The sequence below is a fragment of the Triticum aestivum genome, chromosome 1A (genome assembly GCF_018294505.1).
Source record: "Triticum aestivum cultivar Chinese Spring chromosome 1A, IWGSC CS RefSeq v2.1, whole genome shotgun sequence".
In the NCBI taxonomy this organism is placed as follows: domain Eukaryota; kingdom Viridiplantae; phylum Streptophyta; class Magnoliopsida; order Poales; family Poaceae; genus Triticum; species Triticum aestivum.
In genome coordinates, this window is record NC_057794.1 from 327,786,527 (window position 1) to 327,806,504 (window position 19,978).

General features: G+C 49.2%; 1 protein-coding gene across 1 annotated transcript; it reads left to right on the top strand.

Moving 5' to 3' along the window:
* Nucleotides 1-3,762: 3,762 nt before the first annotated feature.
* LOC123048803 (sphingoid long-chain bases kinase 1) lies at nt 3,763-18,657 on the top strand. The gene is made up of 9 exons (XM_044471833.1): nt 3,763-4,053; nt 12,291-12,817; nt 12,930-13,298; nt 14,400-14,493; nt 14,568-14,605; nt 15,419-15,565; nt 16,504-16,603; nt 16,699-17,648; nt 17,757-18,657. The coding sequence occupies exons 2-9, from the start codon at nt 12,410-12,412 to the stop codon at nt 17,907-17,909; spliced, it is 2,259 nt and encodes a 752-aa protein (XP_044327768.1). The 5' UTR covers nt 3,763-4,053; nt 12,291-12,409; the 3' UTR covers nt 17,910-18,657.
* The last annotated feature ends 1,321 nt before the right edge of the window (nt 18,658-19,978 follow it).

Sequence of the window (19,978 nt, forward strand, 5' to 3'; positions counted from 1 at the left end):
TGTTGTTGTTGTTGTTGTTGCCTTGGTTCTGGACTTGTAGCTGCATCAAGGCATTTCACTGTTGGATCAATTGGGTGAGCTCTGGTGGGAAGACAAATTCGGGGTCACGTCTCGGAGGCATCTGATAGGTTTAGAGGGGAGAGATTAGAATAGAGTGAGGTCTAGAGAGAAAATCACTACCCATATGCACATGAGACGAACACATTCATATCACACCACTCAATTCAAACAAGGGCATACAATCGATCTAACTATCGTTACAAAATACTCGAACTAGTACTATATACATGGGGGAATACTATTGATAATATGGTGGTCGACTAGAAATTTTGATCGCAAGAAGACTCCATGATATCTGCTCCAGCTTCGCCTTCATAATCATCATCACTGTCGGGGTCGGAATCGGTGTCGTCGATGATGATGTAATCTTCAGGATGGTTGTCCTCTTTTGGTGCGGGGTCTCCCATGAATATTCCTAGTTTCTTCTTTAGGTCTTCATTCTTCTCCAGTAGTACATCAATTTCCTCTTCATATCCATGGCGTGTAGACTTGAGTTCCTATTCTAGCTCCATGTTCTTGGTCATCACCTTCTTCAGGTCTATCATGCTGGCGCACATCTGGTTCTCCTGACGACGAATGTGTTGGTTCTCCTGGATGTAGGCTGCAATGGACTTGTCCTTCCTGGTGCAAATCATCTCCCATTGCTCATCTCGGCGTCCACATATCTAGTAGATGGTGTCCTTAAGATCCTTGTGGTATACTTCGCCGATGCATCCCATGACGATGTGAGCTGCCATGCTCTTTCCTAGACTCCAGGTTGGTGCATCAAAGGAAAACTCTATGGGCTCAGTAACTGGTGTGAATGTCCTTCCTGGAACATGTACTCGAATTTTCCAACGCTTGGTATTCCGATGTTCAGGTATCTAGTGGCTTCCTTCAAGTGTCGTCCAAAAGGGGTGTCTTCATCCGGTTGAGCAAACTTGTTCCTTGGGTCCGCCATCTATAGAGTGGAAAGTGGAGAAGAGTCAGAAATAAGTAGAGAAGAATGTCCTATGGCTCATCTTAGTGGTCGCGTCCTACAGCCAGAGCCCATACAATCCCCTACATCCACTAGCCCATCATGGGAAGGTTTCCCGCAACTTACTCAACTATGCCAGAGCCCATAATGGCTTGTGGCTGCACACAGAAGTTTCCAGCATGAATAACATAACGATCCCTTTGAGCCTGGGTGGCGAACCATAGGAAAAATCACACGGATACCTCGGGATTCTCCTTTGGACAACACTGGATTTCCCTAGGTGCCCACAAACAATCCACCCAGATGTGTGTTAAAGTAGCCACCTTAAGTAATCCGTTAGTTCATAATAATATTCACAACTATCATGAATCACTCAAACCAAACCACGTCTATGAGCATAGCATAGCAAAGTATAATAAGCGTAACGTAGTAACTCCCAAGGTTTGAATGAAAGGGCAATAGGTACTACCTCAACAACTACTTCTCAATACCCACATGTTAAACAGATCCTACTCATGCAATGCCTGAGGATTGAAACTAATGCAGAAAAACTGGGTAATAAGGGATATGATCAAAGTGTTACTTGCCTTGTTGGCAATCTGAAAACCCTAGTGATTCGTAGTAGTTCGCACTCCGGAAACTCTATCATGAACAAACAAATCTGCTTGCAACCAATTTTTAAATTATCAAAATCATGTTCAAGTTGATTATCTGAAAAGAGGGGAACAAACAAAGATTTTGGCGTTGGTTTCACTGGATTTGGACGAACGAGCAAAAAGTTGCGAGGGTTTGAAGATTAGGGACTAATCTGTGATAAAAGTATTCACGGATAGGTCCCTGGCTGAAAATAAAATAAAAAACCTATCGAACGAACATTCTTTCACAGAACCAAACGAACGAACGTGTTCGTTAAAACGAACTAAACAGAGAACATTCGCTACTTAGAACCGATTGGAAATAACCGAGAAAAACCAAGAAAACCAAAATAAACCGACAAAACCCTAAAAAGGGTTTTACCTAAAAGCCGGCGGGTCGGCGGTGGATTTTCTGGCGAGACGGCGGCGCGGGGCTGCGGTGCGGCGTCGCTGCGTCGGGCGGTGGCAGCAGCTGAGTGCGGTGGCAAGGCGGCGCGGCAGCGGCAACAACATGCGGCGGTAGGCGGCGGCTTGCGGTGGCGAGGAGGCGGCGGGGTGAGGTGAGGAGGAGGGGCGGCGGCGGCTCTGCCTTATAAAGGCCGAGGGGGTGTGGCTTGCGGGAGGGGGCGCCGGGACGACTCGGGAGTCGTGCCCCGGCTGGACTCGGACGACGGCGGCGGGGTGTCTCTTCCGCGCGGGAGGAAGGCGGCGGCGCTGCGGGCCGTCCTACTCGGCTGGGCCTTTGGCCCAGTCAGGCGGGAAGTTTTTTTTTAAAATAAAATTTCGCCCGAAGAAAATTCTAATAAAATATAAAAAAATTCTAAAAATATCAGAAACAATTTTTACTGTCTAAATCTAATATTTAGAACAAAGTGAACATTTTTCTGACCTATAAATACAATTTTCAAAAATGCATTTTTTTAATTCAAATAAAATAGCAAATAAAATCTAAAGAAAATATAAATTTGATTTTAAAATTTCTTCTCCAATATTCCTTTCTTTTGAAGAAGTCATATTATCTTCTCTCATTTATTTTTATTATTAGAAATAATTGGAGAGAAAATATTAAAATCAAATTGATCTTCTTTTCAAATTTGAGAAAAATTCAAACATGAAAATAAACGAAATCTTCAACTCTCTCCTTGAATCCTTGAGTTGCTTAAGATTTCTAGGATCACAACCAAAAATGCAAAATAAAATATGATATGCATATAATGACCTATGTATAACATCCAAATTAAAAATTAGGATGTTACAGAGTACGGAGTCGTGATTTCCAGGATAAAAACCCAAGGTCTGGCCTTTATCGGTTGTGCTTGGCAATGATCTTGTTGAAGGCATTATTTTTTAGGAACACGGTCTTTCTCTAGGGTGAAAACCTACGATATTTGATCGGGTAAAAACAATGCTTGTGTATTGTTTCCTTTCTGAAGGCGTTACTTTTAGAGAACCTTCTTTATAGTCCGCATGTTGTCTTTTGTGGTGGTTACAGTGCTGCTATTACGGGTAATTGATCATCGTGGTAAGGTCTTATTTTTTATTTTTTTTTCTCTTTTTATTTTATTGTTTGGTTGTATGCATCCTGAATGTTTTTAGATATCTTGTTTCTTTTAAACACAGTACAAACGCAAGCGCTTATATACACGCGCATACACGTGCATACACTCACCCTTATGAACGCCAACACGTAAACTCTACCCCTATGAGCACCTTCGAAAGACTGAGCCGACATATCATCTTAACCCTGATGAGTTGGGGATATCATAGTCCCTCTAACCATCCAAGTCCAACCACAGATTGGTTCACTTTAGACATATTGTTGATGCAGAGGTTGGGTGTATTTGATATCCGCTTGATATCAATATTCATATATTCCCCTTTTAAAAAAATATACCCACCTCGCATTTTCTTATATACTCCCTCCGTTTGGAAATACTTGTTATCAAAATGAATAAAAAGGGATGTATGTAGTACGGAGGGAGTATTCTTCACGTTGGTGCATACACTAATAAAAAATTACAAAATGTACATGCCCTGAAAAAAAAGTCCAAGTTCCAAAATAAAACACCTTACCATTTTTTGTTTCTTTCCGAATCAAATAGCTGCTCCAGGCACCCGGAGTCAAAATCCACCTGCTCCACGGTTTCCTCTCCACCGTCCTGTGCACCATTCTTTCCTCTTCTTCGTCCTCTCCCTAGTCCTGACCTACCCAAGCTCCAACCCGACCGCCGTGCCCAGCCCTAGAGCTGCCGCCGTGCCGTAGCTCATCGCCACCCCTCCGCCTCACCCCCGCAACCCCTCCGCCTCTCACGCGGTTCGCCGCCGTCGCCGTCCCCGTTCCACCTCGTCGCGACCCTGCCGTCTGGACCCCGTCTGCAATTTTGGCCATTGGTTTTCGAGGTACGAGCTTTTTTGCAATCCAGCGATTGGTTAAACCTCACTGGCCTCCACAAATTCTGTGCGCGCCCATCTGGATCCACCCCTAATGTCTGCATGGTCGAATTGGGAAAATTTTGAAGTAGTTTTATTCAGAAGTAAGACTAAGACGCCCTTCAGTTTCAATCGAGCCAGGAAATTACTGCTAGTCGTCTGGGAAAATCCTTTAGTTCCTGCTGTGTGGAATTATGTAGCGCCGCGAGATTTTATCGCAAAGCTGTATGGTTTTATTTTTAAACTAAGCAGGGGATTATTATTTTTTACTTATGAGCTTTGAACCGTGACATTTAGATTTTGGCTGCGGTTGGATCAGCTTCAGCTGCCTGTCCTTACCAGAGCTGCTAGTGACAGCTTTAAAGCTGGAATGGGGCACACTTTGTTAGAAGTTGCTTGGTACCTTCCAATGAAAAGCTTTGGCATTCAGATTGCTCAAGTTAGGTAGACAGAGTTTTTCACCTTTTTGTATATTTTTAAATAACCCGCCTATGTTGTACCTAACATGATGTTCCCTTAGGTTGCTTTGTAGTCTTTTCCTTAGTCGCTATCTATTGGTTAGGGATCCTTAGAAGCATTCCCCAGCTGTTTGTAGCCTTGGCCTTTCCAGACATGCAGCATGGCTTCCAGTATTATATTTATGAACCATGACACTTCAGGTAGGATTACGAAATGTCCAGGCTTCGTTGGTCAAACCAGGAGCATGCAATTGGTATTTGATGATTTTCGCCCTTCATAGACTAGATTATATTACCCAGTTCGTTACATACTTACCTGTATGTACCCGTTTGTCTAGAAGTTATCGCTTCCTAGTTGACTGTTTAGTTTCAGTATGTTACTGTGCTGTAGGAAGGCACTACATTGACTAACATGCAAACCTGGTGAGTATGCAAACCAGGAGCATGTTTATTATGTTGGAGATAAATTCCAGATGCTAAGTTAAATATTCTTTTGCAGTGTTCCAGTTTCATTTATAAATATTTGTATGTCTGGCATAGTTCAGGGAGGGTGGCTTAATTTCTTTAGATCTGTATATGTTGGTATGTAACCCACAAGTGACCACTAGGTAGCTGGCCTATGTACTTTTCTGGACTCCTAGTTTATTGCACTTTTTTTTCGAGAAAACGCAAAAGACTTTGCGTTTCATTTCATTGAACAGGAAGAGAATACAGGTACAGGTACAACCTCCCAGCAGGAGGGACACACGCACACACACCACCGTCCTCACCAAATGAGCAGGTGAGGAGGTGCCACCACCTACAGACAACAACGACGAAAGGTCTCACCTTGTCCAGCCTCTAACCATGAATGGTGAGGAAGCTAGACTCAGAGTGTCAAGGCCACGTCACAGCCATTGCCAGGCGGCAGGTGCCTCCAAAGAAGCCACATTTCCAGGGCTGCCTGGGCCAACGTACCTTCCACCCCTGTGCCTAGGAGAATTGGCAGGCGGATGGCAGGATCTGGACGGAACTAGCGAAGCCATCGTCTTGGACACGCCGGCAGTGGCGTACATTGCGCCCTAGATGCCCATGCCCTATGCTGCAGCCCACATCACAGCAATGCATCGCCAACAAGCCTCGCCGGAAAGACCGGGGAGGCCACCATCTCCAGCTGCCACATCAGGGACTCCAAGTGCAACCCAAGCAGCGCCTTCAAGAAGGGGACGGCGATGAGCCGCTGCCGCTGCCTTGTCCAGCGAACTAGACTAAGGGTTTCCCCCGGTGCTCGAGGAGAGGGGCCAGTCAGGGCCTTGACAGCGCCTCCATGGAGGTAACGACATCCTCAGGTGTCGCCGTTGTCAGCGCAGGCCGTCGCCGCGCAGGGATTTCGCCCTGGCCCAAGACCATAGACCCCCAAAGACCACTGATGCAAGGGCAGACAGGAGACAGGGAAGCAGATCACCGGAGAGGACCACCAGCACCGAGAAGGAAGCCACTTATCATCACCGTCGAAGTACGGGAGCACCGGCCAGCGCAGTGCAACAGCCGCCGGGTGGCGCTAGTGGCACCATCACAGGGATCTGCCACCCTGCACCTCGCCGCCGTCGATCGTGGCTGCTGACACGCTAGCTCGCAGCCTCCGCCGCCAGGATCCGCTGGGGCACAGCCAAGTAGCCGCAGCCACGTCCCCACAGGGTCGCGCCGCGCTGCTCGCGTGCTCGCCACGCCAGGCCCAGTGAAGCTCCGCTCCGTCAGCCTCGTCGAGCCCACGCTCGAGGGGGAAGCCGCTGGGGAGAAAGGTCCCATCGCCGCCGGATCTGCCTGGGCTTTGCCCGGTGGCGGCAGGGGGAGGGGAGGGGCGCTCGAGGGGGTGGGGGGGGGGAGGGGGAGTGTTAGCGGCTAGGGTTCTGCCCGGTCTTGGTCGGAGACAGTAGGGGAAGGAGGGGGAAGGGCGAGGGCTTGAGCGCGGCGGCCGGCGGCGGGGCGCCGTCCTGGCGCGGTGCGGCGGCGGCGAGAGAAGGAGGCGGCTAGGGTTTAGGGTTTCCGGCTCCTCTGGGAGCCGGGCAATAGAAATAGTCTTATTGCTTAATTCCAAAAAGAGTCTTACAACCTATATTTATATCCTAGATAACTTGCAGAAGAATTAACCTAAGATAACTTGTATAAGAATTAACCTAAGATAACTTGCATAATCTAAAAATAAAAACTAAGATAACTTGTGGACCTAAGCCTGCCTGTTGGGCCTCCTTCGGCCATAGACCTGGCCGGTCATAACATCTCTCCCCGCCTGCGCAAACAGCTCGTCCTCGAGCTGAAAGTCGGGGTAGTGCTGGAGGAACTCCTCACGCTGCTCCCAAGTAGCATCCTCCTCTGGTAGTCCAGTCCACCGGATCAACACGTACCAGGAGCCTCGGCGCAGCTGAGCCTGCAACGCCTTCTCTGGTTCAGGAGGGAGATGCCCGTCCGTGACCGGTGGAAGAGCCGGCGGTGCCGCAGGTGGCTCGCCGCGGAATGGCTTGAGCAGCCCGACATGGAAGACATCATGGATCCGGGCGCCTGCCGGAAGCTGCAGACGGTAAGCCACTTTTCCAATGCGTTCCAGGATCGCAAAGGGACCGGCATAGCGAGGACCGAGCTTCTTCCTCGCGCGGGGGTCCAAGGACTGCGTAGAGCGGTGAAGTAGACACAGCCAGACCCAATCACCCACCGCGTACTCCGCCTCGCGATGGTGGCCATCATAGTAACGTTTGGCCAACTGCTGGGCCTGCAGGAGTCGTTGCTGGATCTCCGCGATCATCTCATCACGACTTCTCAGAAGGGCCCCGGCTACCTCGGTCCGCGCCGAGGCCGGATCAACCGGCAGGATCGGCGGGGGTGGCCGGCCATACACCACCTCAAAGGGCGTAGCTCGCAGGGCGGAGTGATAAGAGGTGTTGTAGCAGTACTCTGCCCACGAGAGCCAGTCCACCCATGCACGAGGGCGATCACCTGTAACACAGCGCAAATACATGGCAATCACCTTGTTAACGATCTCAGACTGGCCGTCCGTCTGAGGGTGGAAGGCTGTGCTGAGGCGTAGCTTCACGCCCGCCAGCCGGAAAAGGTCATGCCACACGTGTCCCGTGAACACGGGGTCCCGATCACTGACGATCGAAGAAGGGAACCCGTGGAGACGGACAATGCCATCGAAGAAGGCCCGGGCAACCGATGCCGCTGAATATGGATGGCCGAGCGGTATGAAATGAGCATACTTGGAGAAGCGGTCGACCACCGTGAGAATGACAGACTTGCCGCCCACCTTGGGAAGGCCCTCGATGAAGTCCATGGAGATGTCCGCCCAAACCTGAGTAGGGACCTCCAAGGGTTGCAGCATGCCAGCCGGCCGTAGAGTCTCCGTCTTGTTGCGCTGGCACGTCACACACGACCGTACCCAGTCACGGACCAAGGCACGATCACCGGGAATGTAGAAGTCGGCGCGGAGACGATGGAGCGTCTTCTGCACTCCCTCATGGCCCGCCGAGTGAGCGAGGCGCAGCACCTGCTGGCGAAGATCGTCGTGCGCCGGAACGAAGACCCGGCGCCCATGGAGAAGCAGGCCATCGGCAAGGCGCCACGGTTCCTCCAGCTCACCCGCCGCCAACTGCTGCTGTAGGAGGAGGGAATCGGCCGCAGCAGCAGTCGCCCGGCGGATGTCGTCGTAGAGGGCGAAGGAGGGCCCGGTGATGATGCAGAAGGCCGCCCCCTCCGCCGCACCGTCGTCCACATCGGCATCACGCCGAGACAGGGCGTCGGCGACGGTGTTAAGGCGACCCGGACGGTACTCGACGGTGAAGTCAAAGCCAAAGAGTTTACTGATCCATTGGTGCTGGGGCACCGTCGAGAGCCTCTGATCTAGCATGAACTTGAGGCTGTAATGATCCGTGCGGATCCGGAAAGAGCGACCCCAAAGATAGGGCCGCCAATGGCGTACGGCCTGCACCAACCCAATGAGCTCACGCTCATACGCCGCCAACTTAAGATGATGTGCGGCAAATGGGCGACTGAAGAAAGCGAGGGGTCCCTCGCCCTGGTGTAGGACCGCACCGAACCCCGCACCGGAAGCGTCGCAGTCGACGGTGAAGGGGAGGTCAAAATCCGGCATCTGCAGTATAGGTCCCGTCGTGAGGGCCCCCTTGAGGGCCTCGAAGGCTGAAGTGGCCTCCTCGTCCCAAGAGAAGGCGTCGCGCCGGAGGAGACGCGTGAGTGGGGCCGCGATGAGGCCAAACTCCCGGATGAACTTCCGGTAGTACCCCGCGAGGCCAAGAAACCCGCGAAGAGCACGCGGAGACTGCGGAATCGGCCAGGCGGCGACGGCCGCGACCTTGTCGGCATCCATGGCCACTCCCTTGGCCGAGATGACGTGGCCGAGGTAAGCGACCGACGGCGTCCCGAACGAGCACTTCGAGCGCTTAAGATGAAGATGATGCGCCCGAAGCTCGTTGAAGACGATGGCCACATGCTGGAGGTGCTCTGCCCAAGAGGCGCTGTAGATAAGAATGTCATCAAAGAAAACGAGCACAAACCGGCGTAAGTAGGGCCGAAGGACATCGTTCATCAAGGCCTGAAACGTCGCCGGGGCGTTGGAGAGGCCAAAGGGCATCACCAAGAACTTGAAGTGGCCGTGATGAGTCCGAAACGCCATCTTGGCGATGTCGTCTGGATGCATGCGCACCTGATGATACCCTGATCGAAGGTCCAGCTTGGTGAAGAAGCGTGCCCTGTGCAGCTCGTCGAGAAGCTCATCGACAACCGGAATAGGAAACTTGTCCTTCAATGTGAGAGCATTAAGGGCACGGTAGTCAATGCAGAAACGCCACGTGCCATCCGATTTACGCACGAGGAGGACCGGTGCTGTAAACGGGGACGTGGAGATGCGGATGATGCCGGCGGCAAGCATGAGTGCACACTGTCGCTCCAACTCGTCCTTCTGCAGCTGTGGATACCGGTAAGGCCGCACGGCCACAGGGGCCGATCCCGGAAGGAGGTGAATACGGTGGTCGTAGATCCGGGCCGGTGGCAGACCCTGCGGCTCCTCAAAGAGATCCCGGTGCTGCTGCAGGAGCCCGTCCAAGAGCGGATGCTCGGCCTCCGTGGTCGCCGTGGCCAGCTGAAGAGGGGGCGCGGGTGCGGCCCCCCGAATGCCCTCCCACCGAATGCGACGACCCAAACGCCAGAAGGTCATCGTTAGCGCGTCAAAGTCCCAAAGGATAGGACCCAACGTGCGCAAGAAGTCGACGCCGAGGATAAAGTCGAAGCAGCCCAAATCGATGCCGGCGCATGTGATGGTGAAGTGCTCGTCGCCGATAGTGATGGGCACGTCGCGGGCGAGCCCATGGCAGCGTAGACGGTCGCCATTCGCGACCGTGACCCGTAACTGCTCTCCTCCGGCCGGCTGGAGCGCAAGACGCCGCATGGTGGCCTCTGGCAGGAAATTATGCGTGGAACCTGTGTCCAGGAGGGCCACCAGGCGCTCGCCATGGATCATGACCGGTAAAAGCATCGTCCGTTCATCACGGATGCCGGCCAGCGCGTGAAGGGACACCACGAAGGCGGTAGCCGGGCCCGGTGCGGGTGCCGCTGCGGGCTCCGCAAGAGTCGGGGCGCCGAGGTCGGCCTCCGGGGTGTCATCCTCGATCTCGTCCGTCGTCTCCAGGTAGAAAAGGCGCGGACAAACATGGCCCGGCGCATATGGCGCATCGCAGTTGAAGCACAGGCCCAGGCGCCTGCGTTCCAGCTGCTCCGCCTGAGTGAGGCGCCGGAACGGCCGTGTCGGGGCTGGGGTAGCGGCCGGGGCGGTGGTAGAGGACGCCGGTGCTGCCGGAGGCGGGCGGGGAGGCTGGCGGCCCCCACGCGGCGCGGATGGCCGTGGCGACGTCAAAGCTTGGGCACGCTGCTCGAATGCCCGCGCGTAGTACATGGCTGTCTGAAGGTCTTGTGGTCCCTTCATCTCAACGTCCACGCGGATGTGGTCGGGAAGGCCGCCGACGAAGAGCTCCGCCCGCTGTAAGGCTGTCACACCAGGCGCGTGGCACGCTAGAGCCTGGAAGCGGTCGGCGAAATCCTGCACCGTGGAGGTGAATGGTAGGCGGCCCAACTCGGCCAAGCGGCTCCCGCGTACCGGTGGCCCGAACCGAAGAAGACAGAGCTCGCGGAAGCGATCCCACGGTGGCATGCCGCCCTCGTCCTGCTCAAGGGCGTAGTACCAGGTCTGGGCGGCCCCGCGAAGATGGTAGGAAGCCAGCCACGTGCGCTCGGACGCGGGCGTGCGCTGTCCACGGAAGAACTGGTCACATTGGTTTAGCCAGTTAAGCGGGTCTTCGGAACCGTCGTACGTGGCGAAGTCAATTTTGGCGAACCGGGGCGGCTGCTGGTGTGGGGTGCCCGGGGCCACGGCCTCGGCGGTGCGGAGGGCGGAGGACGGCGCCCGGTCCAGGGTAGACGGCCCGGCGTACTGCCCTGGGACGCCCGACGCCTCGGGCTGCCACGGGGACCCTGACGAGGGTCGGGCCTCCGTGGGAGCCGACGGCGGCCCGTGGAGCCAGTCGGGCAGCGGCGATGGCGACGAAGGAAAGCGGACCTCCTGGATAGGGAGGCCGCTCGGCGAGGACCCGCCCGGCCCAGGGTTGGGCGGTGGCGGTGGTGGAGCGCGCGCCGTGGCCGCCGGGAGGGACGGCGCGGTGGAGGGTGGCGCGGATGGTGGAGTCCAGGTCGGCCACTGCGGTCCCTGGGCGGAGGCGGATGGTGCGGTTGGCGCCGTGAACGGCGTCGGCCATTGTGGCCAGGGCGTCGTCGAAGCCGTCGGAGCGGGAAGCGCCGGGTAGCCGCCGGTGAGAGCCGCCGGTACGGGGTACCACGGCAGCGCCTGCTGGCCCGTGGCCGCGGCCTGGTGGAGCGGTGGGGGCGGCCCGTATGGGCTGGCCAAGTAGAGACGGATGCCCTGGACCGCCACGACTAGGTCATTGAGCATGCCGGCCATAGCTTCTGGTGTGAACTGCGGCGGCGGGGGGGAAGGCGGCGGCGATGGCTGCTGGATGGGAAGCTGCGGCGATGGCTGGATGGGAAGCTGCGGCTGGCCCTGGCCCGGCGTGGTGCCGGGGGCGGAGGAGAGCGGCGCCGACAGGGAGGCCGTAGTGCCCGTCGACGCGGCGGCGGTAGTGGAGGAATCGGTGGCAGCGGCGGTGGGATTGGCGGGGAAGACATGGTCGAAACCCGGGTACCTGATACCAAGGTGTTAGCGGCTAGGGTTCTGCCCGGTCTTGGTCGGAGACAGTAGGGGAAGGAGGGGGAAGAGCGAGGGCTTGAGCGCGGCGGCCGGCGGCGGGGCGCCGTCCTGGCGCGGTGCGGCGGCGGCGAGAGAAGGAGGCGGCTAGGGTTTAGGGTTTCCGGCTCCTCTGGGAGCCGGGCAATAGAAATAGTCTTATTGCTTAATTCCAAAAAGAGTCTTACAACCTATATTTATATCCTAGATAACTTGCAGAAGAATTAACCTAAGATAACTTGTATAAGAATTAACCTAAGATAACTTGCATAATCTGAAAATAAAAACTAAGATAACTTGCGGGCCTAAGCCTGCCTGTTGGGCCTCCTTCGGCCATAGACCTGGCCGGTCATAACAGGGAGTTTATTGCACTTTGATCAGTTGTTGCCAGTTATTTCTTATACAACATACTAAGGCACACATCTGTTTTATTACTATCTGTTTGATGTTCTGTTACATGTATTCTGCAGGCTCAGTCATAAGTGGCTTCACATGAGCTTTGTGGAGTGATGCCTTTATTGTCGTAGGCTTTTCCTAACATGTAGCTCCAATGCTATGCTTGTACTGGATTTACTTTTAGAAGAAAGAGATGCAGAAGTCTGACCATCACGAGCAGAATCTTACTTCACCAAGGGGACTGATCCATAAAGTGCTTCGTCGTACAAGTAGCAGGCGATCTCCAACTGCAGCAGAGCAAGATCCTTCTCCTGTATTTCCAGAAACAAGCAATACAAAATTCTTAAAGCAAAAGAATGTAGAAGGTGCAAGCAAAGATCCAGAAAAGGGGAGCACTCACGATAACCGAATTGAAGATGAGAAGTCTGATTTGTTAGGATACGAAGTTTGTTCTGGGAAGCTTACATTAGATAACAAAGACAGAAGCGTTTCAGGTGAACAGTCGGGATCAGGGTCTAGTGGTAATTGTTTTGATGCTAGGCTCACCACTGAAGCCTTAGTATGGGGCTCTAACATCCTTAAGCTCGAGGACATTGTATCTGTAAGTTGTTAGCTCATTGACTTCAGTCTGCAACTGGCATATATGTGTTTCTGAGTTTTACCACAAGCATATATCACATTAATAATAAGCTCTTGTTTAACTTAACCCACAGGTATCATACAATTCTGGGCTTCGGCATTTCACCGTGCATGCATGCCCTCTTGAAAGGAGATCTAATGGACTTTCCTGCTTTATGAAGCCTAGAAGAATCCAGAAGGACTTGCGTTTCCTATCTACTGCTCCACATGAGGCCTTTCGGTGGGTTAATGGTTTTGCAGATCAGCAATGCTATGTAAATCTGTTACAACACCCCATGGCATCAAGCAAAAAGCATTCTTCTGAACTCATTCCATTTGATGCCATGCTTGATCCATATGTTAAATGTCGGTCTCCGCCAAAGATACTTGTCATCCTGAATCCTCGATCTGGACATGGTAGATCTAGCAAAGTTTTCCATGGGAAAGTGGAGCCCATATTTAAGGTATGTCTAGCTAAGTAGAAGCAGTTAATACCGAGATCACATCTACTTGGGTGGTTGCCAAATAAGATATTAATTCAGTTTATAAGCAATTAAGCATGCTTTCAAAATTAGATTAGTAAGGTATTTCACATGTTCAACGGTGGTCGCTACGATGATCTTCACCCAACTTAAAAATGTGTTCTCATCTAAAAAGGAAAACATGTTTCCATGTATGTGTTTTAGATTTCCTTGTTTACCACTTCCTGTATTGAGCAATTTAGTTTAAGTTACGAAGTGATGAATTAGAAAATTATTCCCTCCATAAAGAAATATATTTCTTTACAGAGGGAGTACCTCACATCGACACTGTCATACCATTGATTACCTTCAAATGCAATGTTGTTAGGATCACGATCCTAAGTAGAAACCTTTTTGTTTGATGTAATCGGATCTAGATCCGGCCATCGAATCATTGTTTTACCAGATTTTTGAAGTTGACACAATTCGTGTAAAAATGAGTCATTTATGCAAATCTGCAAATTTATACTGCAAAGTTGTATTTGGGTTGTTCTTTTTGTAAACTGGGAACACTTTCTTACATTACATTCAGTTGAACTCATTTCTGGTCTTATTCAATTCATTTTGTGGTTATATTGATTACTAAGATGTATAATATGTGGATCTTAATATATTTTACTTAGGGTGGCATGTAGAAGGCAAAAAGGCAATACGATAAAATAAACTGATGTACTTTAGATTAGTAACGTGTAATACTGAGTCTTGTATGCTGTATAGTTTAAAATCCCAATCTCAATCACTAGCCTGATTTTACCTTTGATTCCATTCATTAGCCTGGCCCTACATTCGGACCACGGTTCTATAAACATTTCGATCCATGTCATGTCGGCTCCATGGCCTTTGACATCTATATTGACTTCTTATGTCAGTTACTCAGTTCTGGGATGCTGAATTTATTAGGAATGCCATTTCTGTACTCTTTGACATTTTGCCATTCAGTTATATATAAAAAGTTTATAGGTGATGCTCGTTTATGCAGATGTTTTTTTTTGTACCTCAAGTACTTTTGTCTGGTTTAATAATAATAATAAGTGTTAGAGACAGCTTGCAGGTTTCAAGATGGAAGTGATTAAAACTACACATGCTGGTCATGCAAAATCTCTTGTATCAACTATTGATTTTAGTACCTGTCCAGATGGTATATTTATCTTTACATCTTTCCTTAGTAGTTTATGTTGATCATCTAAATCATTTTTTGCCTGCACTTTCTAGGAATTGTATGTGTCGGTGGCGATGGAATTGTTAACGAGGTTAGTGTATATTAATTCCATGCATATTCTTTTTGTTGGTCTCTCTGTCATGTTAGTTTTTTAGGGTCTAGTGTGGTATAGTAACGAGAAAAGATAATCCTAGTGTCAGTCTTATTACTCTTATACATCTGGATTTTCTAAATTTTCCGAACTTTCCCCCAATGGCCACACAGCATCAGTTTGTGCTTTGGGATTCATATATTTTCAGCATATTTGCCAACCGCCATAGCAAATACTCATTTCACACATTTGTGGTCTGGATTCGACTACTACTTGATTTTTGATTAATTTTGAATGCCTGACATGCGGGCGCGGGGGGGGGGGGGGGGGGGGTTATAGTCCACAGAATGTACAAAATCCACACTCTTATTAGTAATAGCTACAACGAAGAGGTTGCCACAATACCCTGAAAGAAATTCTGCACCTTTATTTTGTTACCAATGTTTTAGCTCCCTAACTTCACCCACTCGATTGGTAATTACTAGGTTCAGGGGTTTTATCTAGGGACATAAAAAGTTTGCATACACCATATTCTACTTTGCTATGCCACAACAATTTTGAGTTCATTGAACAAAGTTGCTGGGTTTTGGATACTCAGAAGGTTTAAATTGTTTCAGTAGTACTACCAACTAAATACTAATCTTTAACATTTGAGGGCCATTTATGTTTACTACTGTTATATTTCCATGAGCACTCAAGGAGCCTGTTTGTTTGGTAGTTTCCCGAACTCATCCTCTCCCTGTTGTCAAAATAGATATTTGTGTGCTAGGTGCTAACTACAGGTCCTGATGCAACAATCAACTTATTCCGTAGGTACTCAATGGTCTTCTGTGCAGAGATGATCAAATTGAGGCAGGCTCTCTTCCAATTGGTATAATACCTGCAGGATCTGATAACTCACTTGTTTGGACAGTCTTGGGTGTTAAAGATCCAATTTCTGCAGCATTGTCCATTGTCAGGGTAAATAACATTTCATTTGTACAGTTTTACTGACGGTTTTCTATGTATGTTTAACTCCTCTTTGCAACTTTGCATATAATTTGTTGACGTCGCATTTTAAAAAGTTTATTAAAGAACCTAAATGTTACTCATCATGTTGGGTAGGATTATGTTCATAGATACACCTTTAGGGATTCAGTTCCCTGATGTAAAACAATTTAATCATGAATTAGGTTCAGCTAAATCTCATCAATTGTGGTTAATGGTGCTTGTACACTGAAATGCCAGTATCCCAAATATCTTTCGGTTTTTGTTTCTTTTCTTTTACAGATAAATATTCTTCTTTCATTTGTAATTGTCTGCCCTCCCTATGGTTCCATTTGTGTGGGCCTGTATGTCACTGCCCTAATGTTAGCTGTTCTGTTGGACCTTCATCCCAAATTCACGTGACTATAGCGTGTCCTACTGTTGAGCCTTTCTTATCATACATCTTTTCTCATGTTTATTATATGAGGCAGGTAGCGACCGCTAGACAGTACATCTTCCTCACATGGTCACATGCGAGTTACTTCTTTGTAATTGTTCATTAGGCTTCCCTGAGATCCCTCCACAATGGACCCACACAAAAATACAACACAGCTCCACTCTTAATACGACCATAACGCTCCTCGATGTAGCTTTCTTTCGATTCTGCATTACTGTGTTATTGTCATGTTGCCAGCAACACCCAACCATGTCTTAACACTGACGCCAACAAAGTGAAAATATGTTGTACAGTACCTGTATGTCATGTTTGCTATTGACTATGTAGTTTCATCTAAGAGATGCTACCCTATACTTATTTGAATTGTTTAGTGTCGATACCATCAATTATTGTGCTTGCAACTTTGTTATCTATGTTTTTTCATATAATATCTAGTCAAAGTAATAATATTCATTAAATTGTTTGTTCGTTGCAGGGAGGTTTTACACCTATTGATGTTTTTTCTGTTGAATGGATTCAGAGTGGGACTACGCATTTTGGCACAACAGTCTCGTATTTTGGCTTTGTTAGTGATGGTACCACATACTTGAATTTTCAGGAAATTTTCTCTTATTTTTAAAATATAAATTAGCTTCTTGAACTAAAGTGAGTTTCCATTTATCTGCTGCAGTTCTTGAACTCTCAGAGAAATACCAGAAGCGTTTTGGTCCTCTCCGTTACATTGTTGCTGGTTTTCTGAAATTCCTGTGCTTGCCAAAGTACAGTTTTGAATTGGAGTATCTTCCAGTAGCAGATGTTGATGGTGCTGGGCATAAAATTGTGGAGGGACAAGAAAAGGTTGATACGTCAGACCTCTATGACGATGTAGTTCAGAGGTCGAGAGCAGAATGTTTACCACGTGCCTCAAGTTTGTCTAGCATTGATTCAATCATGTCTACGAGCATAATGTCTGGGGGAGAACCAGAAGTTTCTAGTCCACGTGCTAATAATGAACCATCTGAACTTGTGCGGGCACTTGATCCGAAATCAAAACGCCAGTCATTAGGGAGGACAAGTACTTTCAAGGAACCAGAAGAATCGCTCCATCCTCAGGCATCAACTCCCAGCTGGCGTAGATCCAAATCAAAGTCAAGGACAGAAAAAGCGTGGCCAGGTTTGACTGCTACAAATGACACTAAACCTTCTAAGGGCACCACAACACATGATAAAGAAGACACATCATCCACAATTTCAGATCCTGGACCTGCGTGGGATACAGGACCCAAGTGGGATATGGAGCCTAAATGGGATAATCAACCTAATTGGGAACCTGAAACTCCTATCGAGCTACATGGTCCATCAGATGACATTGAGCTTGGTCTGACTAAGGAACTAGTCCCAAGCTTAGATGAAAGATGGGTCATTAGGAAAGGGCGCTATCTCGGTGTATTGGTATGCAACCATTCATGCAAGACCGTGCAGAGTTTAAGTTCCCAGATTGTTGCTCCCAAGGCTGAATATGACGACAACTGTCTGGACCTGCTGCTGGTTGGTGGAAGTGGGAGGCTAAGGTTATTAAGGTTTTTGGTGCTTTTGCAGTTTGGAAAACACATTTCTCTTCCGAATGTGGAATATGTAAAGGTGGGATTTGGCTCCTCTTTGTCGAGCATCCAGTTTTACTCATCACGACAGAAACAATTATCCAATTCTAGTTTCATTCATTTGACAAACTGCTGTGCTTATTTTCAGGTACGATCCGTGAGACTTAAGGCAGGCCCGAATACACATGATGGGTGTGGTATTGATGGGGAGCTCCTCCATGTCAAGGGGCAGGTCCGGTGCAGTTTGCTACCTCAGCAAAGTCGTTTGATCGGGAGGCCAGCCAAAAACCCTGTACAGTAACTGTAAATACATCACCCTGCAGCCCTATATCTGCCTGGAAATCCGCACCTGTGCAACCGGCAACTTTCTTGATCTTTTTACCTCTGCATCCAGAACAGCCTCACTGACAGACAGGCACATATAACTCCAGCGCTGTACATTGGTGCTTGATGACCGAAAGTGCCAGATGGTGACATTTATCCAAGAAATGTAAAGCCTATCTGGTCTGCAGCCCACTGCGCTTCTCTTCGTTTCGCCTTTTCTTTGGCTGGTATCGGATGTGCTAGAGCGCCATCTATCTGATCAGCGTACTTGGGGGGACGGTTCTGTTCAGAACAGCATGGTGCCTACACCTGGTGTGTGCGGTTGTTTGGAGGTCCCTGGTGCCGGCCACTTGATGCTTGTCACCCCCCATTAGAGGGACAAGCAAAACACTGCCAATGCTATGTCCCTGATCAGCTTGTGCCGTTTACAGAAAGCGCGAACAGATTTCTATCATGTCGTGTTCCCGGTATAGTATAGGATTTGGACGAACCAAAAAAGGAGAGAAGATATTTGTGGTGCTGCTGGCTTTCCCACCTATAGTTCTTTTTGTGTTTGTGTTTGTGTTTGTGCGCCAAGTGTGATGTATTGAGTTGTAATTTGTCCCAGCTGTCTGCCATAAACGTTTTGGATCATAAATCTTTGTCAAGATAAACCTGCAGGTACATATGTGGTACTAATGTGTTGTTCTCTGCTGGGGAATAAATAGCATGGTTTGATAGTATGACATTGTTGGTTACATATGCCTGATTTTATCATTTCGTCCATGAGGACCATACAACCCCTGCAGGGCTGAAACTTATTAATCAACAAAAAAGGCAAAAATACAAAGGTGAACATGGGTGTGCGCGCACCCACGTGAATAGTAAATTCATAAAAAATACTAGAAAAACTAAAAAAATTCTGAAATTTTTGCGGTATGAACCTTAGTCGATCATTCTACTCACGTGTGAAGTATCATCATGTATTGACATCCATGGTATTCTTAGTGAAGAAAATACAAATGCGGTCATACTATTCATTAAACAGTGTTTTTTAATATAGATTCGATTAGTTTTGATTTTGTCATTTTTTTCCAGATTACCACGGATGTGATTTCTTCGTGAAACTTCATATGCGAGTACACCGGTTGACTATGTATATCAAAAAAATATATTCCAAATTTTTTGATTTTTTCTATCATTTTTTTGAAATTTACTATTCATAAAGGGTGCGCGTGCATCCATGTTCACCAAATCCGCGTCCTCAAAAAAGGTCTGTAAAGCGTTCGGCACGGACAAACCGACAAACGCCACGCTTCTGGTAACCAGGATCATTAGAATCTTTATTTAGGTACGGAAACCATCACTGGCAAAGATATATAGAACCGTTGGTTTGATAATTGTAGGACGCAGTTGGTAGCTAGCACGAGCTGGAGGTTGCTAAAAAGGGTAGCGAACAAAAGGCACCTGGCGATTGCGACTCTTTCCTTAAAAAAAAGAAGGGCATTTCTAATACGGATCCTCAATTGGCCTGCGAAATGTTCGGGCAGTCCAGACGCACTTTTGTCATTTAATACGTATTTGTCCGCAAACGTGTCTGTAGTCCGTTTTCTCACAAATCAGACGCAAATCAAGGGGAGCTTTGCGTTTGGACCTCTGCCACGTACGTGTCCGGCAAACGGTCCCATTCGAAACCCCTCTCATGCAGACACTTGCCTCCCTTGTGCGACCGCTCCAGCCGTCCCGCGCCACATTCATTCTACCGGTTTAGAGTGGACGCGACCGCTCCGCAACATGATGTAGACTGAAGGGACACACTGGCCAAGAGCGTCCCTGGCGCCGTGTCCGCTCGCTCGCTCTCCGCGCAGTGTTCAATGCCGTCTCAGAGCAAAGTGACCAGACTGGGTGACGAGACGGCTTCCTACTGCATGGATCCCGGCTATTCGTCCGTCCGCCTACTCGGCATATAACAAGTGCGCCATCCGAGAAACCCACCGCCCGCATTCAAACCGCTGCTTTGCTTGATGGATGCCTGCTATAAACACGGTCGCGCACAACCCAAATTGC

Coding starts and splice junctions, on each gene's coding strand:
- LOC123048803 (XM_044471833.1), top strand. CDS start 12,410: ATGCAGAAGTCTGACCATCACGAGCAGAATCTTACTTCACCAAGGGGA. Junction 16,604..16,698: donor TTTTGGCTTTGTTAGTGATG/GTACCACATACT, acceptor TATCTGCTGCAG/TTCTTGAACTCTCAGAGAAA. Junction 17,649..17,756: donor CGAATGTGGAATATGTAAAG/GTGGGATTTGGC, acceptor GCTTATTTTCAG/GTACGATCCGTGAGACTTAA.